The 24,888-nt window shown below is 36.8% G+C and overlaps 3 protein-coding genes across 3 annotated transcripts; all 3 read left to right on the top strand.

Moving 5' to 3' along the window:
- The first annotated feature begins 716 nt into the window (after positions 1–716).
- On the top strand, positions 717–1,477 carry LOC116032718 (E3 ubiquitin-protein ligase RHA1B-like). Its single transcript, XM_031275421.1, has one exon. It carries the CDS (start codon positions 799–801, stop codon positions 1,294–1,296), a length of 498 nt encoding a protein of 165 aa, XP_031131281.1. The 5' UTR covers positions 717–798; the 3' UTR covers positions 1,297–1,477.
- A 14,904-nt stretch (positions 1,478–16,381) lies between these two features.
- Positions 16,382–17,775, top strand: LOC116033306 (bZIP transcription factor TGA10-like). Its single transcript, XM_031276059.1, has 6 exons — positions 16,382–16,853; positions 16,955–17,064; positions 17,168–17,247; positions 17,345–17,428; positions 17,562–17,651; positions 17,701–17,775. The coding sequence occupies exons 1-6, from the start codon at positions 16,642–16,644 to the stop codon at positions 17,773–17,775; spliced, it is 651 nt and encodes a 216-aa protein (XP_031131919.1). The 5' UTR covers positions 16,382–16,641.
- A 1,483-nt stretch (positions 17,776–19,258) lies between these two features.
- Positions 19,259–21,477, top strand: LOC116033305 (bZIP transcription factor TGA10-like; the record flags this gene model as incomplete). The annotated part of the gene is made up of 5 exons (XM_031276058.1): positions 19,259–19,342; positions 19,442–19,520; positions 19,614–19,888; positions 20,733–20,972; positions 21,137–21,477. Coding segments are annotated over 5 exons (828 nt in total), but the record flags the coding sequence as incomplete, so codon positions are not given.
- Between the last annotated feature and the right edge of the window lie 3,411 nt (positions 21,478–24,888).

Here is a 24,888-nt window from a genome sequence, read left to right as displayed (position 1 = left end):
TACCCCCCCCCCCCCCCCCCCCCCCCCTTCTATTCCTCTCTTTACACACCACACAAACACACACACATGCATCTATAATAATATTTCTTTCATTCATATATCATCTATAGTTTTCTTTAATATCACTTGCTTTGATTTCTAGTAATATCACCTTAGCATGTAGGCTTTTGAAAGGTATGAGTGATGAAACCACTAGCCCCCACTTGATGCCATGGGGCATTTATTAGCAATTTTCCAAACTCACACTTCCCTTTCGGTCCCATTTCTTGATGATTGATCCATCCTCTTACAAATAATACCCATTAATATATATTAACATATTGTTATAAATAAATGAGATGACACAAGTCTTTTTCAACTTAATTATCAAATGTGACTGATTTAAATATTAAGAATGTAACTGTCTTAGAATTTATGAATAGTGAGTATTTCGTCACTAAGATTAATTTCGGGATTTTTTTTTTTAAATAAGGAAATTAAGGTGATGTAATAAGGGATTACTGTTGAACCTCGTGACGTGTTCCTCAACGACAAGTCCGATATCGTACGACAAACAACTCTACAATGGCCCAGATGAAGGATGCTGACACACCGTCACGTCCCTTCATTGTCATTACTACCTTTCCTCATGTCCTTTTTGGTCTTTTCCTCTTCCGACCCGCCTATAAAACCGCTCGCCTCCTTCCCACTTTCCTCCGCTTTCTACTCAGACATCTCTCTCTCTCTCTCTCTCACTCGCGTAAAATTCTCACTCTCAGAAACGACGCCGTAACTCGCAGTTTGACGCCGGCCGACAATATGGGTTTTCCGGTGGGTTACACGGATCTTTTCCTCCCCAAGATGCTGGTTCACGTCTTCACAGTCTTAGGTTTCATCAGAACATGTATTTGCCTGATTTTCAGCGTGGTAGGTCTCGGGGATTTCCTGGAACCCGAAATGGCGTTCCAGAACCGGGTTGAAACCGGGTCGGAGCCCCACTCCGTGTCGGCTACCCTGATCCGGGAGCTCCTGCCGGTGGTGAAATTCTCGGAGCTGGCGGACCCGCCGGAGAGCTGCGCCGTGTGCCTGTACGAGTTCGACAGGGACGACGAGATCCGACGGCTCACGAATTGCCGCCACATATTCCACCGGAGCTGCCTCGACCGTTGGATGGACCACGACCAGAAGACCTGCCCGCTCTGCCGGACGCCATTTATACCGGAGGATATGCAGGAGAGCTTCAATGAGCGCCTCTGGTTGGCCTCCGGGATTTCCGATTTCTACGGCGAGTACTCGCCGATTGCGGCCGGTTTGTAGCCGCCGCCGTGTTTTACTCTCCGTAAAATGTATATATTACCCATTTACCCCCCCTTAAAAGAAAAGGGACAAAAAACATAAGGGGCCGAGATGAGAGAAGAAAGAAAGACTTGCAATATGTATAGTTGTAGTTGTCAATTTTGTGAGCCTCTTAATGAAATCCATAATTTTATTCTAAAGATTTCCCATGCTTTAATTTGCTCCAAAAAATTGTTATTTAAACAAAAATTTTATGTTACATATATTAAATAAAAGTACACTTCAATACAATATTCTTTTGCTCTTAAGAATTTGCATAAATAAATGCAAAAATCATTTTAAGGAATAGTTTTGGTCTTTTTTTGTGCAAAATTTCTCATATTATGTGTCGAATCTAACAAACAAGTTTTGATGAGGACCCAATTTTAGCTATCTTTAACCTTTTGGTATAAAAGGTGAAATCTCCCGTCCTAGGCCGGGGTCCCTACACCCTACCCTATAGGAATTACAAAGACACCTCTTTAGGTGGGTCTGGTGGGAGGACCAGTACTTGGTACCTATCTCTAACTTAACTAAGTGTAAAATATATAAATATTAAAGTCTTCTAGTATTGCATTTATACCAAAATGTTTGCTAAATATAATTACAACTCTAATAATATTCAAAACAAACCCAAATATATGCGGAAAAAAGTAATTACATTACTTATGATAAGTTATACTTCTTTAAAAGAGAAAAATATGTTTTTAATTCATATGGACATAATATATATAAAAATAATAAATATACAATTCAACTATATAGTCTAGACTTTTAATTGAAATAAGTCATATTATTTAATATAGTATCATGTATTCAAACAGTTACTCAATTTTAATTATTCCAAAATATAATTTAACTTTACAAATAAATTGTAATATTTGTTTATCAATCGGGAGTTCGAACCCTCTCTCATATGAAAAGATCAATCGAATTTAAAGGTGTTTTCTACAATTATAGTCTATTCAAAACAGTTGACTGGCAAACAAAAAAAAATGTTCCATAAATAGTGCGCAATGATATATAGATCATTTGGACATGTAAAACGCAACCTTTTATATTGTGAAAGGTCCATACTGTAAGATATTAGGATGGAGTGTGATGTTTGGAATGTTGTTTGATATCGAAGACTAGAGGAGAGATGAGATTACTATTTACTACCCCATGGGCATGGATGGAGTTAGTAGGGAATGGCTGCCCCCTTCAATTCATCGCTCCCAATTTAATTTGTGAGTAACTAGATTGTTCAAATGTGTTTGGATATTTTGAGGAATTATACGAGTGAGTGAGTGAGTGAGTTTGTGGCAGCTTTTGTTTGTGTCATCATTCACATCAGTCACCCTATCATAGGCCTCACAAAGCTACTAAAGTATGATTCGAAGATAGATGATGCATGTCTTAGGTAGCTACCTAGATAGCTAGCTAGCTATTCCCAGAATTCCTGCTCAAGGATACTTCCTATGTATATGCCTATCCATATAGGGCACCTGTCACTCAGACTCCTCAATAGTTAATAGGACTGGGCCTCCAATTATTTCATCATTTCTGATTTCTGCCATGCATTTGTAATGCCCTTGATGTTTGTGATTTCAGTCCCCTACTTCCCAACTTTTCTGATTTCACAAAAATTACATTTTTATATTCTAAATATTCGTGCTTAGTTATTTTTATTCTCCACAATTTAAAATTAAAAAATATTATGTCTACTCTCGTCGTTATACCGTGGACCATAATCCACAATGCATTATAGAGCATGGGTCATGGTTGATACTGTAATTGTAATGCATTATAGAGCATGGGTCATGGTTGATACTGTAATTGTGTTGCATTATAGAGCATGGGTCATGGTTGATACTGTAATTGTGTTGAACTGATACTGCAATTGTGTTGAAATGATACTACAGTTGTGTTGAAACTTAAAAATGCATTATAGAGCATGGGTCATGGTTGATACTGTAATTGTGTTGAACTGATACTGCAATTGTGTTGAAATGATACTACAGTTGTGTTGAAACTTAAAAATGCATTATAGAGCATGGGTCATGGTTGATACTGTAATTGTGTTGAACTGATACTGCAATTGTGTTGAAATGATACTACAGTTGTGTTGAAACTTAAAAATGCATTATAGAGCATGGGTCATGGTTGATACTGTAATTGTGTTGAACTGATACTGCAATTGTGTTGAAATGATACTACAGTTGTGTTGAAACTTAAAAGGGAACTGCAGTTGCGCGGAACAGATATCGTGTCATCCATCTGGAACTGAAGTTGTGTTGAACGGATACTGCAGTTGTGTTGAAAAGATACTGCAGTTGTGTTGAACGGATACTGCAATTGTGTTGAACGGATGAACGACCTCTGTTCCGTGCAACTGCAGTTTCCTTTCAACACAACTGCAGTATCCGTTCAACACAACTGCAGTATCAGCTATGATCGCATTGTGGACCATGGTCCACAATATAATTTGCGCAATTTTTTACCTTCAACTTTTACTCTTATACACAATTTGTTTTATGTAAACACTTGTATCGAGATCCACATGAAAAAAGTAGCTTATTAGTATCTGCCACATCAGAGAGTAAATTTTAGAGAATTCATGTAATATAACTTTTTAAAATTATATACGGAGTAACATACATCTTTAAATTTATAAAATTACGACAATTTGTAGTCCTTTAATTTTGTTATTTCGCCTAAAAATGGATTAGGGCATAAATGAATAATCGTCTATTGAGTTTAATGGTGTGGCTAATCAATACAAGAGGTGTCAAAGTCTAAGTCAATAAAGGAATAAATGTTAGAGTTAGCTTAGGAGTTCAAAGTATATTGAATTAGTTGTGGTAGCATCACACAAGATTTAAAGATAATTAAATGATAAGGGTGTAAGTATTAATTAAGTTAGGTCAACAGTAAACGTCATGAAATAATTATTTGTTTAGCATGACTGAAAAAATTACTATGTGTTCCTTAGGTGCCTAGCATCGATTAATCATGCCTAGGCCCTCGTGTATTTTATTTTATTATTTTTTTAAAAAAATTGTTTTTTTTTTAATAAACTTTTTAAGAGTTGATAATTATAAATTATATAATACTTTAATAGTTAATAATAATATATTAAATATTAACTAAAATAATATCTAGAGTTTAAACGATTTAGAATTGTTTCGCTCAAAACAATATTGTTTTAAGTGAAATTACCCATTAAAAAAATAAAAAGAAAACAATAGCTAATCGGCGAACTATGCAGCCTAGTTAATCTTAAACCCGCATCTCTTTACACCCCTAGTTAATTACGAATACACGCATCTTTCAACATTTTTGTCAAATGCATATTACGGTCACTTCGGACATGAGATAATTAACTCCAATAAATATAATATTTTTTTGGTACGCTTGAAAAATATTATAATTTTCTTTTTGTCTGTGAAAAATATTATAATGCTTATGTGTTATATTTAACAATTTAAAGAAGAGTTGTAAGTCGAACACATTAAATTTCTATATTTCTATCTCTTCTCTATATTATATATATTAAATCAAAATGAAGTAGGGAAAAGAAATTCCCGCCCCTATGTGAATGCATTTTGATACAATATTAGGGTTTTTTGGAGATTGTTTATTAGTAGTTTTTTTATAGATTTTTAGGACATTAAATTATTGCCACGAACAAGATAATCAAGGATGAATACATTTATTGTGTTTACATTTCCTAAAAAAAAAATAAAGTATATTTTGCAGTTTTCAAAAATCACATGTTTTAAATTGTAAATAACTTTTACAATCTCCAAGACTAACATTAATTGATTGAAGAATTCAAAATCAATATTTAGATGAACATCTACACCTACCTACTTCAACACTATAAATCAGCCATCATCCACAACCAATACTACAATTATGTTTTGGTCGTGGCTGGAATTCGAAGGATGGTTGTGGCTATAATAGGGAGAAGATTAACCATTCCTTTCCAAATCACCTTAGATCTCTTATGGAGATTTACACCGTGCAATCTGGGAAAGATAAATATTTCTGGGAGCTGGAGTACTCCTTATTCTAGCGACGACCCTAATTGTAGCCATGACCAAAACATAATTGTAGTATATATTGGCTGTGGATGTTAGCTTATTTATAGTGTTGCAGTAGGTGTAGATGTTCATGTAAATATTGATTTTGAATTTTAAATTTATCTCCAGTCAATTAATGTTAGTCTTGGAGATTGTAAAAGTCTTTTACAATTTAAAACATGTGATTTTTGAAAACTGCAAAATATACTTTATTTTTTGTAGAAAATGTAAACACAATAAATGTATTCATACTTGATTATCTTGTTCACAACAACAATTTAATGCCCTAAAAATCTATAAAAACTATTAAACAGCCCCCAAGAAAATCCTAATATTGTATCAAAATGCATTCACACAGGGCGAGAAATTTTTTTCCCTACTTTATTTTGCTTTAATATATATTTATTGGAGTTAATTATCTCCTGTCCAAATATAATGTAACCATTTTGGACGCATTGGGTTGTGGTTTTATTAAGGCATTATGAACTTGGTCTAATGAGCTTAAGGATATGGCTAATAATCAATCCAAGAGCCATCAAAGTCTCATTCCATAAGAGAATAGAGACTCAAATAAGTTTACGAGGTCAAAGAATATAATACTAGACTCAAATAAGTTTACGAGGTCAAAGAATATAATACTGAGCGTGTTATTTATAGTAACATAACACATGACTTTAAGGTAGTTGGTCGATCATAACATAAGATATTAATGCACGTAACGTAAGATATTAATGCACGTAACGTACGATATTAATGCATGTAATGTTAGATATTAATTAGTTTCGGTCAACAACAAACACCAATACATATCTATCTGTTCACTCACGAAGTTATCCACTAACTGTTATATGCCTAGATGATAATAAATGGGCACTTAACTCTTAGCATAGTTTGAGTTACAGTTATATGTTCACCAAGCCTCTTAAATATATACATCTTTAAAAAATCAGTATATAACCCTTGGAGTTCATTTAAGGTTATCTGTTCACCAAAGTTTAAATATTTACTAACTAAAAAAAGGTAGTGCCTTTACTTATATATAAAAAGAATTGGACAATTTATTATAATATTCTCAAATAAGACAATTTTATATTATTGATTTCACAATAATACGAATCATGTTCACACTCATAATTTATTCTTTTTAAGTTTAGATCAAGTGTTTATCATTACATTACATCAAAAGTTATATAGTTAGTACTTAATATGTAATTATACTTTTTGTCTTAATTTTTAGCAGTGATTAAGATGTTGAAATTGACCTTCCAGACTGACCTCCACCCAACATTAACAAAGATTAATTGTATTCAAATTATGATTTCGAGACTTAAACTCCTAATTTTGTAATTACATGTAGATGGTTGTCTAAATCTAAAACAAAATTTGTTGTCTTATAACAGTTAATAGAAATTTTCCAGAAAAAAAAAACAATTAATAGAATTAAAGACAGTATCAAGAAGATACTAACCAAATTATTATTTTTTTTTTATCAACTAAACACAATAAAAAAAAAAGAATAGTATGGAGACAGATTCTCTCTCTGAGAAAGGCTCGCCGTCGGCGACCACTCGGTCGCCAGAAGATGAAGATTTACTGCAACGGAGTACCAAAAAGACGAAACGCAATCGTGCAAACAGAGGTGCCGATGGGAAATCACCGCAAGCGGAACCCTTTCAAGAATCATCTTTTCTGGCGGGTCTGAAATCCCCGGAATCGGTCCAATGGTGAACGCCGGTCGAAACCCCTAACACGGCCTGGGGGAGAAAGGACACGGAGATTCCTTTTGATAGGGATGAGGTCTCTAAAGATGAGGAGATGGGCAACGAAAAGGCGGACCCCAATTGCCCAAGAATTCACATTACGGAGGAGGAAAAGGAGCGGCTACGCCGCCCATGGCGGAGAACACTCATCATCCGATTACTCGGGAGGAAGGTAAGCTACTCGTTCTTACTCAATAGACTACAGAGAATGTGGAAACCGGAAGCAAGCTTTGACCTAATCGCCCTCGATCAAGACTTCTACTTGGCGAAATTCGAATCTCTGCGCGACTATGAATACGCCAAGTATGAGGGACCGTGGATCATTTTGGATCATTATCTCACAGTACAACAATGGATCCCCAATTTCATCCCCAGGAAGAGTAAATTGGACAAACTCTTGGTCTGGTTAAGATTCCCCAAGATCCCAATTGAATACTTTGATGAGGCCTTCTTGATGAAGATCGGTAAAGAAGTGGGATGGCCGATTAAGGTGGATAACACAACGAGCCTGATCTCGAAGGGGAAATTCGCCAGAATCTGTGTCGAATTGGACATGACAAGACCTCTACTTTCTAAATTCACATTGGCAGATGAGGTCTACCCGATAGAATACGAAGGGATTCATATGGTGTACTTCCAATGCGGCATCTACGGTCACAAGCAGGGGCAATGCAATGGTGAACAAGGGAACTTAGGAGAAGGCGACAACACTCAGCCTATGGAGGGCCAGGAGGGAAATCAGCAGGCAGATAGGACCCAAACGAGACCACGGCAACCACCGACTCAGACTAATGACTATAGGGAGAACTTTGGGGCATGGATGCTCGTGACCAGAAAGGAAAGAGGAGGCCAAAGAAGGGGGGATAATCGACCACCGGGGACTACAGAGAGAGGACGCCAGCAGACCCAACAAACAACTAGAGACGTACGAAGCTTGGGGACAAGTTCCCGATTTGCCGCACTAGAAAACCTAGAGGAACCAGGGGCGGTACCCGCTCCAGAGGGTACCACGCCGGTTGCAGAAAGCCCCATCCCACCGACGAATCTTCCAAGAATCAGAACTAACAACCAAGCCCAACCACAAACTGCCCGTAGACCGCATCAGCCACAGTCATACAACCAGCCCCAGACGGTAGGTCGTGGAGGCCATGGAGGCAGGAGTGGAAGAGGGGGGGCCCCAAGACGCGCCGCAGCCGAAATAGAGCATACGGTAGTAAGAGGCTCGAGGTATGGTAAGCATGTAGTAAGTACTGTGGTTCAGCATCAGAGTGACCGACCTGAGTCATCTCAAAGAGCTGAAAGTGACTATAATACACTTGGTGATCCACCCGATCTTGCCAGAGTATTTGATAATACTCAAACTGAGACCGATGTGGCCATGGATGATGATACTGGTCATTTGGACCAGGATGGTCTTGATCTTGGTATTTGATTGTGCTACTGTGCACTGTGTTGTTTTTCATTTTGGTTTTTAATGATTGTATTAGTTTGGAATTGTCAGGGTGCTGCCTCAGTAGCTTTTAGGCGCACCCTTAAACTCTTTTGCAGGGATTATTCCCCGAATATTGTCTGTCTACTCGAACCAAAAGTCTCGGGTAATCAAGCTAACACTATTTGTTTTAGTTTCGGTTTTGATGAGTGGATTAGGGTTGAGGCGGTAGGTTTTTCGGGAGGTATTTGGGTGTTCTGGAAGCTGCCGCTCAAGATTGATGTCATTAGTACACACCCCCAATTTGTGAACCTGCAGGTGGAAGAGACCAACTCACCCCCATGGATCCTTTCCCTAGTTTATGGTAGCCCAAATGCGTGTTTGCGAAAAAATCTCTTTTCTAATCTGTCTTCACAGGATTTCAGCCCCAGGACTCAGTGGTTAGCATGTGGGGACTTCAACTCGGTCATTAGTATCAATGAGGTTTCTAACAAGGAAAGCTTCAACTCTGCCAGATGTACGGAGTTTAGGGAATGGATTTTCCGCGAGGGATTGGTCGACTTAGGTTATAAAGGATCAGTTTACACCTGGGTTAGAGGGAATAACACCACGACACTCAAAGGAGCGCGATTGGACCGAGCTCTCTCAAGTACGGAGTGGAGACTAAGGTTCCCAGAGGCATCAGTGGAGCACCTCCCAATCATAAATTCAGACCACTCACCAATCCTAATCACAACCAATCCTCCACCGAGCGCTGGGAATAGAAAGAAATTCAGATTTAACATAGCGTGGACTACCCACAAAGACTTTTTGAATTGTATTCAGCAAGCATGGAGCCGGAACAGAGGGTTAGAGGAGAACAAAGTAGCTACAGTAGAGGCACTAAAGAGCTGGAATCTCAACACGTTTGGGAATGTCTTTCAAAGGAAGAAGAGACTACTAGCAAGAATTAAAGGAATACAAAACCAGCTCACAATCCAACCAGCCTCAAACCTACACAAACTTGACAAAAGATTACGAAAAGAGCTGGATGAAACTCTTGCCCAGGAGGAATTGATCTGGTACCAGAGGTCTAGAGAACAATGGATAAGATCTGGGGAAAGGAATACTCGCTATTATCAGTTAGCTACCTCAGTGAATAAAAGCTATGCCAGAATTGACAAACTTCAATCAGATGACGGCGTCTGGCTAACAGAAGAGTCTGCAATTATCGAGCACATTCGCAGTTACTTCACCAGCCTATATTCAGACCACGGCAACGTTACCTCAGTACCTTTCATCAGAGGACATTTCCCTACATTGACAGAGAGCAAATGGCAGGAAGTTAATAGACCGTTCGAGCCTGAGGAGATCAAGCAAGCCCTATTTGACATGGATCCATGCAAAGCCCCAGGCCCGGATGGTTTTACGGCTGGTTTCTACCAGAAAGCATGGAGTGTGGTAGGAGATGGAATCTCAAAGTTTGCTTTAGATTTCCTTTCTTCAGGCAAATTCCCCCGACAAGCCAACGATACGATTATAACCCTCATACCAAAAGTAGCGACACCGGCAACTGTTAGACAACTTCGACCAATTGGGTTATGCAATGTGTCATATAAAGTCATTACCAAAGCAATGTCTAATCGTCTGAAAGAGATCTTCAAAGTTCTAGTTGGCCAACGTCAGACAAGTTTCGTGCCAGGGAGACAGATTGGTGACAACATTATTGTTTTTCAAGAAGTTCTGAATCGGATGGATGGCCATGAAAATAGATCTAGAAAAAGCCTACGATAAGCTGGCCTGGAGTTTTATTGACGACACATTATCAGATATTGGGTTTAATTCGGAATGGAGAAGAAATATTATGGAATGTGTCTCAACGTCTAGATTGGCAATCAACTGGTATGGCAAGCAAACAGATTGGTTCTCACCAAAGAGAGGAATCCGACAGGGAGACCCGATCTCACCCTTGCTTTTTGTTTTATGTGTTGAAAGGCTCAGGCACCTTATTAATGAATCTGTCAATGCAGGTAGGTGGAAGGGAATTAACATAACTAAACGAGGTCCTCATTTATCTCACTTGTTTTTTGCAGATGACATGGTGCTGTTCGGCGAAGCATCCATGGAGCAAGCTGAGGAGATGATCAAGTGTCTTAACCAATTCTGTGAGCATTCAGGCCAGAGCATTAACGTCCAGAAGTCCTCACTCTTTTTCTCCAAGAATACCCAAGCTGACAAACAACAGGAGATTGTTCAATTGACAGGGATACCGAAGGTGGAAGACATGGGGAGGTACCTAGGGGTCTCCTCTATCCATGGGAGACTTAAGAAGGACTCCTTTCAGAGCCTAATCGAGAAGATGCACCACCGACTAGCTGGCTGGAGATCCAAGTCACTCCCACTAGCGGGAAGGCTGGTGTTAGCCCAGTCAGTGCTATCTGCAATTCCCTATTACTCGATGCAGACGACATTACTACCAAAGGGGGTGATAATGGCCATGGAGAAACTCATCAGGAATTTTCTCTGGGGTAGCATGCCGAACGCCAGAAAAAACCACTTGGTCAGTTGGGACATAGTCACGAGAAGTAAAGCTGGGGGCGGTCTAGGTCTCCGCAAACTTGACAGAATGAATGAGGCTTTCCTAGCCAAATTAGGGTGGCGGCTAGCGCATGGTGAAGAGGTTCTGTGGACTCAGGTTCTAAAAGTGAAATATTCCATCACTTCTGCAGACTTCAACACTTGGATGCCAAAAACGAACATGTCGAACGCATGGAAAGGAATGTTGAGATCAGTTCCAATCCTACAAAAAGGCTGCGCCAAACTGATAAGGAATGGCATGAATACACTTTTCTGGAATGATAAATGGGTTGGAGATAATCCTCTCATAGAAAAGGCTACCGCTCTCGTCCACCTTCCGGACCGTTACAGATCAGTCCGATCTTATTGGAACAGGGATACAGGATGGAAATGGGATGAATTCCAACATCTACTTCCAGAGTTAGCTGTCATCGAAGTAGCGGCCACGATAGTGGATAGTGACTCAGAACTAGAGGATCGCACAGTCTGGGGTTACGAAGCTGAGGATAGATTCGCAGTTAGCTCAGCGTACACCATTGTGTGTAACCAGCCTCCTTCAATTGAAGCGTCCAAATGGAATGCCATTTGGAAATTGAAACTCCCAAGCCGAATAATAACATTCTTATGGTTAGCTAGACACGAGAAAATCATGACGAATACTATGAGGGCAAGAAGGCGCCTGACAACAAACACTAGCTGCTTGTTATGCAGAAACGTGCAGGAGGACATTGACCACGTACTGCGCAAATGCCCAGCAGCTGAGAGAATCTGGTCAAAGGTACTACCCCAATTCCATGCAAATTCGAGAGATTTAGCCTTCAGAGACTGGCTTGACAGAGCCATATCTAACAAGGGCAACCGTCTCAGGCCTGAGGATGATAACATCCTGTTTGCGGTCTCAATCTGGTGGATCTGGAAATGGAGGAACGATCTGGTTTTCAACAATTCCAGTCAACCACTCAATTCCAAGATTGCGTGGATCAGAAAACAAGTAGCAGAGATCTCTTCTGCATTTACGAACACTGCGTTGCAGCCACATACCATCCATTCGTATAAATGGGAGAAACTATGTTGGGCTAAGCCGGAAGAGGGATTTAAGGTGAATTTTGACGGTGCAGTTGAACTGAGCTCGGGTAGAGCTAGTGGTGGTGGAGTCATAAGGGATTCTCTAGGGCGGTGGATAGGAGGTTTTTCATACAACATTGGTATTTGCCCACCTCTGCAAGCGGAGGCGTGGGCACTACTCAAAAGCATCCAGTTTGCAGCGCACAAGGGCCTTAGAAAGGTTACGTTTGAAGGGGACTCCGAATCATTAGTCGAGATCATAAATAATGGAGCACCCTCTGACCACATAGTCAGCAATGTAATCAGAGCATGCAGAAGAGAACTAAGGCAGATTGAGGATTGGAAGATCAATGCCATTCCTCGAGAAATCAACGCCCCGGCAGACTTCATGGCAAGATTCGCAAAGGCATACCCGAAGGGTCTTTACATTCTCTGGAACCCTCCTGATGATATCCTTAGCTTATTAGAATCCGATCAAGCAGGTTTTCCCCATTGGAAACTTGTTTTCAATTCGTACTGATTAGTTTGTAAAATTTCTTGGGTGTTTCCCCTCCAATACAAATAAAAATTATTATTATTTTTTAATTAAAAAAGCAGGATACATAATTTTTTATTTGTGTGAAATTAATTAATGTTATGTTTTTTTAATGTATGTTATGATAGGCCAAAAAGAATATATGAATCCGTACAACTATGCCATAACGAAGCTTCTTAATTATATGTTAGGAACTTTCGGCGATGTCTCTTTACCTACACAACATATTTAAATATATTAGCCACCCTTACTTAAAATATATAATTAAAACTAATTTGTCAAAAGCTTTATTAAAAAATAGTGAAGTAGCTATTGTTCCAAAAAAATATAAAATTTCTCTAATTACCGAAGACACAATATGTTCCTTATTGTTTCACTTTTCACTTTTTTTTTTTGAAACACATAATTCTTTACAATATTCGTTCCTATGACTAACCATTTAAAATGTTAACAGAAGTGTTATCACACTACATAGTAGTTGGTGTTTCACTTCTCAGTTTAGTAATCTAAGTAATTATAGAAAAGCACATCAATATTTATAATCTTTTTTTTTTGAGAGAAATATTTATAATCTTTTTATAAACAATATTTCATATGATATATGATATATGCCTATTTTGTGGCCTTTATTTTTGGGCATTAAATGTAGACATATGAAATTCGGCCACATTGTTGTATATGAAATTGTGGGCAGTTAAACTCGGCCCATAATTAAGTAATTGGGTCAATTATATTGTTTGTACCAATTGGTTAAATTAGTTTGGGCTAATACATTGGTTGGTCCATTTTCCTTAACAGATCAGATGCTTTGCCAGTTATTCGTTCCAATATTTTGAAGAAGGCAGTGATGAACCAATTGTTATACCATGACTAGGGTTCATATAATCATATTGTGATGAACCAATTGTTATACTATGAACTCTGGTTTAAAATTCTGTGTCTACAGTTAACACATTTTGTGTACCTGCAGCTAATAATTTTTGTACCGGTAAACAAATTGAAGATACATAGCATGGTAATTACAGACATATAACATGATAACTATAAACAGATAAATTATTAACTGCAGGCACAAAATATGGTAACTGTAGACACACATATATAAGATGTTGGTTAACATGTTATGTATATGCAATTAACGATTTATGTGTCTGTAGTTATCATAGCGTGTCTGTAATTACTATGTGATGTGCATTCAATTCCTTTATAGATACAGAAATGGTTAACTGTAGGTACAAAATGTATAACCGCATGTACATAATCATGCTATTTTTGGAGCAGGGTCCACAATGCAAGGTAAACCCTGGTCCATGGTATAGTTTGCCGTGATGAAAATGCAATTGTTATGTGTCCGCAACTACATGGCATATTATGTGTATGTAGTTAACATATTATATGTTTGTAGTTAACATATTAACAGATAATCCGAACGTCATTTTGAATCAAAATTTCCGATGTAAGGTGTACCTCATGAATGGTATAATTTGGAATGTGAAGCACGCGAAGAAGAAAATGCAACAGATGAGACCGAATGCAAAAGTAACTGAGGAAACTGGGAAAATAAAAACAGTGAAGGAGATGATGAGAAGGAATAAGAACAAGAAGGGTCAGAGCATAGCGATGGACCGGAGCAGCAGATAAAGGAGAAGCAAAAGCTGAAAAATGAGAAATGAGCAGTGCGTATTTATATATAGTGTTGGGTGGTGACAAAATTGAAGCATTTTCTGCTAAAGATTCAACCACTAAATTGGCAACACTTACATGTCCCTTGAGTCCACTTGGTCGATATGATGACCAGGAAGTCAAAAAGACTCCCACGTTACCCAAAATAATGCTGCAACTACCCTTCTTGACCAGGGTTTTTACCCATCATTAGGAGCTCGAAAATTTTGGGTGATCAATGATAATAATGGACCACAACGTAACTGCAATATGGGGACAAAGGAGCCTAGACTCATATAAGCGATAAATGTTCCAACTTTTGTATTTTCTTGTATAAGTATTTTCACTTGTATTTAATAAAATATGTATAATGAATTGAACATTTTTTTGAGTCAATACTCTACGAATTTAATAGAGTTAACATCTTTTTGTCTCAATTTATTTATTCACAATTTTATTTATATGATTGTACATGGCATTACATGCTAGATTATAGTTCATAATCAAGTACCCAGTCATATTTATCCATTCTAATAAAAATATAAAATCAAACAAAAGAGTATTATTTTTCAAAAACTTTGAATTGTAGAATTTCATATGGTCTCATTATAGCTTACAAATATGTTTAAACAATTACTTTTTTGAACTTTTCTATCTTCATTTTAAAAAAAAAATCATTTTTATATGTTTATATTTGTTGTCTTACAAAAAATTATCAAAAGTTACATTTTTAGTCCATTAATTATTCTTTACTAGTCATTTTAGTCCCTATATTTTTGTTATTGTAATATATCGCTTAACTTTAAAGTGGCAACCATTAAGACCTTTGAAATGTATCTCCTTTTTGTTCAACCCCTTTTCGAGATCAACTATTTCTACAAGAAGCTTGATGAACCTAGTCTCCATATCGGCAATGGTCTCATCAGTCAACACTTTGAAATCCTCGAATTTCGCTATATTACGTAATAGGGAGCTTATTGTCTTTTTCCTACTCGACGCCTTTATTATTACACATTCTCATCAATTTTGTTTTCATATTTCCTTAGTGGATACACACTTTCATACTCAATGGAATATTGAATAATTAATGGCTTTGATCTTTGACAATATTATCTAAGTTATTCATTTTTCTATCATTTGAACTCCACTCCATCATGGGCTTGGGAATGTAAGGTGAAACATTTGGTGAAAGGAATGAAGCAATGTTGACTTTCATGATTTCTATATAGGGCTCTAATAACCTCAAATCTCATCATGTAGTGTAAATAAATGTGTCTTCATTGCCGAGCACTTTGTGCTCAGTTGGCAGAGCAATGATTCTTTCATATGGGAGGTCATGAGTTCAAGTCAAATACTAAAATGTAATCAAGTTATTTGTATTTAGAAAAAAAAATGTGTCTTCATTAATTCGAATTCTCCCGTGATCAAATTGTTTTAATGAACACAACATATTTTTAGCTAATGAGCCAAAGACCTTGTGGTCAAGCGACACCCGGTGTACATTTCCATGTGGAAGGGAGTGAGTTCGAGCCTTAGTGAAGGCATCTGTTGACTCTTTGTGTTTCAGTAGGTTGAGAAAGTAGATACTACATTGTAACCGAGTCAGTAGAACTCAAAAAAAAATATATTTTTAGCTAATGAAATATCCATTTTCATTTAACGAATTTTGAAAAAAATACTAAAATAGTGTGCTGATTTTTATCAAATTAAGGATCAACTTAGCAATTAGGAGTGTGGCACTTAACCCGTATACGTGTAAGCTGAGTATGCTGCATGAAAATTTGAATTGTAAAAATTTGTAAAACACAAGGGCTTTTCCGTCATTTCATCGCCGGTCAGACAAGCAACCTTGAAATTATATCGGTTTTCTCCGGTTTGGAGCCCGGTAATCCTCTCTCTCTCTCTCTCTAACCTTTGTCTTCTTCCTTAAAATGTTAGAGAGAGAGAGAGAGAGAAAGTAGTTCTTGAAGTCTGGTATATCCTAAAATTAAACAGCAGACTTATCCTCGTCGTCGTCTTCCTTAAAATCATCCATGATTTTTTCTTTATATTCATAGCATTCAATTCAGTCCAACGCTCTTTAATCATCTCTTTCAAATTTACTGGATCTACCGTCAATTCAATCCCATATGTTCCTTCACCTGTAAGTATTGATTATGGCGTTGGGCCGCCTATAAAACCCAAACCCACTCTCCCCTTTCTTCTTCACAACAACATTTCCAGTTACTAATAAGGTCTAGGGTTAAGTTGGTGATGGGCTCAGAGAATAATAAATTCAATTTTAAGGATAAGCTTTCGCTTAGGGTCCCTTTCATGGCTGCTGCTTCTAATAGCAAAAGCAATCAGGTTTCTGTTTCTCAGCCGCCGCCGCTGCCGTTCCAAGATCCGGCGATGAGTAATCAGACTTGTTTTGGAGCTTTGCAGGCCGCCGCATCTTCTTCATTTCCGCCTCCGGAAAATTTCATGTATAAAATGTTTGGACCGGTTCTGGCATGAGTTACAGACATTATAAATATTATTAATCTGTCGTTTTGGTTTAATTTGTATTTCTGAATGTTTGGCGCAGGAACAAGGACAACGTTAACGCGGAAGCCTATGATGTGGGTGAGTTGGATCAAGCTTTTCTTCATTTTCTCAACTTACAAGCTCAAGATCCCTCGTCAAGCCAAGACCAACGTAAAGAATCTTTAGTAATTTTATTTTTTCTTTTATTAATTTTAAATTTTGATATAAATATCCCTAATGTTATTTTTTGGTTCAATTCCTACTACCATTGCAGAGAACTATGGGATGAGGCTACCAAATACTCTGAACATGTTCCCCTCAGAGCCCATGCACGTCAACCCATCACCAACTGCGGTAGTACTACCGTTAACTCTTTAATTTCATTTTCTTCTTCTTAAAAAAATAATTAATTATATTAATTATTAATAATTGATTATTTTCGGGTTCGAAGAGATCATCCTCACCGTCAATGGAATTATCCAACCCTAAAAACAAAGCTCTTCTTGCTTCGGCTTTAGCTTCTGAACCTCTTAAGGTCCTCGTACTTTTACGAATTACGGAGTACTACATACGCATATATCATAATAACATAAAAATCATTTTTAAAATAAATATTCTACGCATTGTGTTAACTTCTTTTTTTTTTTTTTTTTTTTTTAATTTGGTAGCTTGAAGGAAGTGGAAGTGGAAGTGAAAGTCGCAGAAGTTCGACATCAAGCGGCGGAGGACGCGACGAGAGTGGAACCCTAAACGCTAAGGTTGTTTTTTTTTTTTTTTTTTTTTTTTTTTTAATTTGGTAGCTTGAAGGAAGTGGAAGTGGAAGTGAAAGTCGCAGAAGTTCGACATCAAGCGGCGGAGGACGCGACGAGAGTGGAACCCTAAACGCTAAGGTTGTTTTTTTTTTTTTTTTTTTTTTTTTTTTAATTTGGTAGCTTGAAGGAAGTGGAAGTGGAAGTGAAAGTCGCAGAAGTTCGACATCAAGCGGCGGAGGACGCGACGAGAGTGGAACCCTAAACGCTAAGGTTGTTTTTTTTTTTTTTTTTTTTTTTTTTTTAATTTGGTAGCTTGAAGGAAGTGGAAGTGGAAGTGAAAGTCGCAGAAGTTCGACATCAAGCGGCGGAGGACGCGACGAGAGTGGAACCCTAAACGCTAAGGTTGTTTTTTTTTTTTTTTTTTTTTTTTTTTTAATTTGGTAGCTTGAAGGAAGTGGAAGTGGAAGTGAAAGTCGCAGAAGTTCGACATCAAGCGGCGGAGGACGCGACGAGAGTGGAACCCTAAACGCTAAGGTTGTTTTTTTTTTTTTTTTTTTTTTTTTTTTAATTTGGTAGCTTGAAGGAAGTGGAAGTGGAAGTGAAAGTCGCAGAAGTTCGACATCAAGCGGCGGAGGACGCGACGAGAGTGGAACCCTAAACGCTAAGGTTGTTTTTTTTTTTTTTTTTTTTTTTTTTTTAATTTGGTAGCTTGAAGGAAGTGGAAGTGGAAGTGAAAGTCGCAGAAGTTCGACATCAAGCGGCGGAGGACGCGACGAGAGTGGAACCCTAAACGCTAAGGTTGTTTTTTTTTTTTTTTTTTTTTTTTTTTTAATTTGGTAGCTTGAAGGAAGTGGAAGTGGAAGTGAAAGTCGCAGAAGTTCGACATCAAGCGGCGGAGGACGCGACGAGAGTGGAACCCTAAACGCTAAGGTTGTTTTTTTTTTTTTTTTTTTTTTTTTTTTAATTTGGTAGCTTGAAGGAAGTGGAAGTGGAAGTGAAAGTCGCAGAAGTTCGACATCAAGCGGCGGAGGACGCGACGAGAGTGGAACCCTAAACGCTAAGGTTGTTTTTTTTTTTTTTTTTTTTTTTTTTTTAATTTGGTAGCTTGAAGGAAGTGGAAGTGGAAGTGAAAGTCGCAGAAGTTCGACATCAAGCGGCGGAGGACGCGACGAGAGTGGAACCCTAAACGCTAAGGTTGTTTTTTTTTTTTTTTTTTTTTTTTTTTTAATTTGGTAGCTTGAAGGAAGTGGAAGTGGAAGTGAAAGTCGCAGAAGTTCGACATCAAGCGGCGGAGGACGCGACGAGAGTGGAACCCTAAACGCTAAGGTTGTTTTTTTTTTTTTTTTAATTTTTTTTTTAAATAAGTAATTTACAAAATTTAATTTTGATATCTAATATCTAATAATATATTATTGTAACGTTACAGTATAGAAAATTAGAAATGTTCACAATTTCTGGTCTTCGTTTGCAGACTTTAAGGAGGCTGGCACAGAACAGGGAGGCAGCTAGGAAATGCAGGATTAGGAAGAAGGCAAAACTATTTTATTCACAAAATATTAATTTTTTAGAAAAGAAAAAAGCTTAAAATTTTTCTATTTTTGAAAAAAAAATTATTGCAGGCTTATATTCAGCAGCTTGAGGCGAGTAGGATCAAGCTGATACAATTAGAACAACAAGTGGAACTAGCCCAAGCTCGCGTACGTAATATTTTATCCCAATATTATTTAATTCATCATTTTTCTTACTACATTATTATGCACCAAATTAATTTTTGTTAATTTACATTTATATTTCAGGGAGTTCGTATTACTGAAAATGGCAATGTAGTTGGAGTCGGACATGGACATCCTCTTTCCCTGACCAAAATAACCCCTGGTATGATTATTTCAATATTATTAATTATAATTAGTGAACTAATTATAATTAGAACATATAATAATTTGTAATGGCCGGAATTGATTAAATTAGAAGGTGCGGCTTTCGACGTGGAGTATGCAAGGTGGATAGAGGAGGAACATCGGATCATATGTCAGCTCCGAAACGCAGTTGATGAGGTTATGTTGTCGGAGAATGAGCTGAAGAGGTATGTGGATGCCTGCTTTGCACATTATGCTCAGATGACACATCTGAACAGTATGGTAGCCAAATCCGACGTTCTCCATCTGGTCTCGGGCATGTGCTGGACCCCCGTCGAACGCTGCTTTATTTGGATCGGCGGTTTCCGTCCCTCCCACCTTCTCAAGGTACATATATACCTACTTATTAACACTCAATAAAATAATTATTGATTATGATCTCAGGGTGTCAACCATCGGACACAGTGAAGTTGTTCATATTAACAATTAGTAATTTGGATTGTGTGTTATTATGTGCTGAGGTGTTAAAAAGTTGGAATATTTTTCGTTTCATTGAATTAGATGAACATATTTTATTTGACTTATTTTAAATTTGTAGTGTATACTTTATGTGTTTTATATATATTAATATTACCGTGTGAAACCATTGATTCTATATCGCACAAACTGTAAGTTAAGAAACACAAGTATGTCCTTGCACGTATACTACATGCGACGAAAAGTAGTAGTGCACGTGTGTCGCACATGTATTGTACACCTCAGTATATGTGACGCACATGTGTCTCTTAATTTTATTTCTTAATTATTTTTAATAGAAGAAAATGTAAAGTGTGTTACTTTTTTTGGATTATACAAATCTAGTAATATCATCCTAGGAAAACATTAATTGTGATTACATAAAAAGTAAGTTAAGGAATATGCATATGTATATAGTGACACATGCATTACATGTGATGGAAAAATAATTCACACTTGTGTGGCACATGTATTATATGTTGATGAAAATTTTATATATACATTCACGTGTTGCCTCTCAGGTTTTTTTTTTTTTTTTAAAATCCCTTGTTTATTTTTTAACAAAAGAAAGTGTAACATGTTAGTTATTTTGATTAAACCTATCTTATATCCAGTGATTCCAAAAAAACAAATTGAAAGACATTCTAACATGAAATAACAAATAATTGTTTCTTTTTGTGTGTGTGTGTGTGATGAATGCATATATATTATATAGGTAATTATGAGCCAATTGGAGCTATTGACGGAGCAACAAATGTTGGGTATGATTGCACTGCAACAATCCACACAAGAAGCTGAAGAAGCTCTCTCACAAGGCATGGAAACTCTTCACCACACAATCTCTGATATCATATCTTCGGATGTACTCTTCTACCCTTCGAATCTGGCTTCCTGCATGGCCCAAATGGCTGCGGCCATTACCAACCTCTACACTCTCGAGACTTTTGTTCGCCAGGTAAATACTTCACTATACATGCACGCGTATTTCACGTGATGCGCACGCACATGTTTCATCATAATTATATTATATTAATCATCACAACGTGTTAATATATATTTGTGCATTAAATGTTTGTACCTTTTTTCTTTTATTGATCCAACTCGGCTATGTAAAAACAGGCCGATAATTTGAGGATTCAGACAATCCAAAGGCTATATCATATCCTAACAGTGGTTCAAGTGGCGAGGTGCTTTCTGATAATTACTGATTTCTTTCATCGTCTCCGGACTCTCAGTGCTCTCTGGTTGGGCCGCCCTAGGCAGGACTAGTCATGTATCCCCCAGCAAATCAACTTGGCCAGTTTGGTTGGACATCTCAGGATGATATATATATGATGTTTTTTCGATCTTTTGTTTTTTGTTGTTGTTGAGTGGCCCTTGTATGAATATGGGCAATATGTAGATATAGATTTAATGTAGACATATATATAAATGAAATAAAGTATTATGTTTTTACTAAATTTTGAATGAGTATTAATATCAGGATTGATAGGGTCAGTCGTCAACCGGAGGTTTTGATTCCGATCGTCTCCTGTGTTTTTTCCGAATTTATTTGGTTGTTATTGATGTTGGTGGAAAACCCTGAAAAAATATACTAATCATACGAAAAAGAATTATTAAATTTGGAAAACAAGACAAGGACGAAGGAAAGGAATTTAGGGTAGATTGTAAGTATGAGTCGAGTTGTACTCTTTCCTTAAAATTTTATTTACCGCCTTCTAATGTGTTAGGAGATTGCGGTCTAGATTTTTCAGGACAAAATGCACTCCAGTTCTAAGTTATGAGCACTCAAACTTAGCTTAGAACGCGGAATGAATATAGGAGGTTGAGAAGAGGAAGAACAAAGTTTCGAAAGGTAGAAAGCTAGTATTTCAAATTGTGTGTAAAATGCTATGCTCAACCAAGTATATATAGGAGTTATAGGATTAAATAGAATTTAACCATGGCCGTCAACTCTAGTTTAATTAAAATCCAGATTGCAACCTTCAAAATTGCCAACCATTACCGGGAGATTAATTCTGGAATTTAAAATTGGAACTAATCTGAAATTAATTCTGTAACATCAATATGTCGGACCCACCGCACAGAGATCTAGGGCCTATGGAGTCACCTCGGAAGTCTTGTCAAAAATAGTGAAAGGATAAGACATTTGGCATGACGAGATGAGTGCATGCACACCACGTGCACGCCATGCCGAGCTACCGGCATGTGCTCCTTCCATCTCCTATAAAAGGCAGTGGGTGATAAGAAATATACCTTGGGCGTATGGTTGTATAGTTGCTCGGTTCGTGTACCATATGTCGCAAGGCGCACTTCCAAACCACATCCGATGCCATTCAGGTTCGACCAGACCCGAGCCAAAACGTAATCTCATTAGCTACAATATTAGCTATCGTGCGACGTACCTAGACTTGGTCCCAACTCCGGAGCTCGGGCCAGGCGTCGCGAGCTTGTAAGGCCTCTTAAGACTAGAAGACAAGTACATTCAATGACACTCTCATCACATCAGAAATGAACATGTCAGGAATCTCTTCACACATGGGTCTATCAACAATGCCTCTGACCTCCCCAGTGCATACACTACACATGACTCACATGTCGAACCCCGACATGTGTCCCCTTCAACCCTCTATATAAGGTGCATGTAATACCTTGAGGGGGGACTTTTGGAAACCTTCACTGAACTTAAATTAAAATCAGTTTGGAGGCATCCGACCTACTGTCACAACTACTCGAACCTATACGATACATCGTATAATTACTTAGACATATTCGTAAACCCACGTGTATTTACTACATCAGGCGTATTGAATATAATCTACTTTAGAGGAGGGAAAATTTACACCTAACTCACCTAAAATAGAGAGAGTTCCAATAATACTTGGGATACATCAACGACTGAATTGCTAGTATTTATCGCTTCAAGGATCAATTCAAACAACACATCTTGTAACAAGTACAATAAGAATCAAACTAAAGGACAATAGGAACACTCTATGTTGTACAAAAACTCCATGAGAGTGCATTTTTATGTTTAAGAAATGTTTCATCTTCAAAATTGGTTAAAACTTAACTCCTTCAGAAACACTTTGTACCTTTTCCTAATTAATCAAAAGTTTCCAAAAATGTTCACATTATTTCCTAATTAATCAAAATTTTGAAATATATATATATATATATATATATATATATATTTTGAAGGTAAAATTTTGAAAACTCTTTTCTTAGGTTGGAAATGTGTTTCCGGCACAAATTATTTTTTTTTAAAATTCCAACCCAATTTTTTAAAAAACTCAAATAAGCAAAATTTGGAAATGCATTTCTCAGGATGGAAACAATGTTGGATACTAGTGAGCATAAATTTGTGAATATAGAATACTTTAGCATTATCTTCAAAAAAAAAAAAAATACATTGCATCATTTTTATATTTTTTATTTTTGAGTACTACTAACTCCATTTTATTGTAGTATCGGTTCATCTATACTTTCTCAACCTGTTGAAGCACAAAGAGTGAATATCGCTAGAAGCTCAATCTCATTAACTCCCATTTGGAAGAGTCTGTACATCTGTATATGCTACTTGACCACAAAGTCATTTGGATAAATCAATAGTTGAAGATGGATGGAAAATAAAGAGAAAATAGATAAATCAATTTTATAAATATTACAAACTTAAAAGTTTGAAATAATTATATAATTTAACTTTTTTTTTAAAATTAACACTCGCAATCATTGAAGAACGATTGTAATTAGACCTTACGTAAGAACAATATTCTTATTTGAACCTTTCTCCTATATATATTACATTTATTTTTTTCACAAACCACATATAAGAAATAAACCAAATTCTATGCGATAAAGTGATAAACTCACCAACATATCAAATATGAAAATCACAATTCACCCACTCACTCAGCCTTCAAGAGCAATTTGATATTTTACACTACCATAGAGTAAAGCAATTTGATATTTTACACTACCATAGAATAAAGCAATTTGATGTTTTACACTACCATATAATACATCAATTAATTTTTATGTTTCTCTATTTTCTCTTTGGCTCATCTTTACCTTTTTTTTCTTTTTTCTTCTTCCACCATTCTACCCATCAAGACAAGAGACATCATTGACGTTTGACCAAAGAAAAATAATATTTGAAAATTTTTTTTTATGAAAAGTCAACTTCTTCGCTTGCAAGCTCAGAATTGAAGCCAATTAAGCTTTACGAACATTAATGATATTGTCGTAAAATGCCAATAATCCCACTCAAAACAACGCTCCTACTTCTTGCATTCTGAAATCCTGGGATTGGTTTAATTCTTTATTTTTCAATTTCTTCGCCCAGTTCTTCTCCTTGTTGCACATGTTTACCTTTTTCTCATGTTTAGCACTTGAGCCGATCTCAAAAACTTCAATATATAGATTAAAGTATAGATTAATATGTCAATCATATCTTTGACTCTTAACTAAGCGTGAAATCTTCCATTTTTAAATGAGATAATTCCAACTCAGAATAATTTAAGGTAAATTGTCTTAGTCATGTTATTCTTACATAATTGAGTGCTCTTCACTGTTTATACTTTATATACTCTGTAATTATTTCTGATTAGAAAATATTCATTAATAAACTCGTAATTAGATATGTAAAGTAACCCTATTTTTTTTACAAGAAATACAACTATATTTAAACATAATTATTTCCTATTTAAGGTAAATTCTCATGTGAGATTGTCTCACAAGTTTCAATCATGAGACAGGTTAGAGTAGGAGAATTTGGATCTTATGATATATGAGTCGTTTAGTAATATTATTTTTGCAAACGGTCTATTACAGTTTTGTTATAATGTATTATATATAAGGCTTAAAATATT

Source organism: Ipomoea triloba, chromosome 10 (genome assembly GCF_003576645.1).
Source record: "Ipomoea triloba cultivar NCNSP0323 chromosome 10, ASM357664v1".
NCBI lineage: Eukaryota > Viridiplantae > Streptophyta > Magnoliopsida > Solanales > Convolvulaceae > Ipomoea > Ipomoea triloba.
The sequence above is the reverse complement of the archived record's forward strand: the minus strand, read 5'-3'. Positions and strand labels throughout refer to the sequence as shown.

Bases quoted from the DNA above. Each gene is read 5' to 3' on its own strand.
- LOC116032718 (XM_031275421.1), top strand. From the start codon at position 799: ATGGGTTTTCCGGTGGGTTACACGGATCTTTTCCTCCCCAAGATGCTG.
- LOC116033306 (XM_031276059.1), top strand. From the start codon at position 16,642: ATGGGCTCAGAGAATAATAAATTCAATTTTAAGGATAAGCTTTCGCTT. The intron at 17,248-17,344 runs GTAGTACTACCG...TCGGGTTCGAAG, and splicing joins TCAACCCATCACCAACTGCG to AGATCATCCTCACCGTCAAT. The intron at 17,429-17,561 runs GTCCTCGTACTT...TTAATTTGGTAG, and splicing joins TAGCTTCTGAACCTCTTAAG to CTTGAAGGAAGTGGAAGTGG.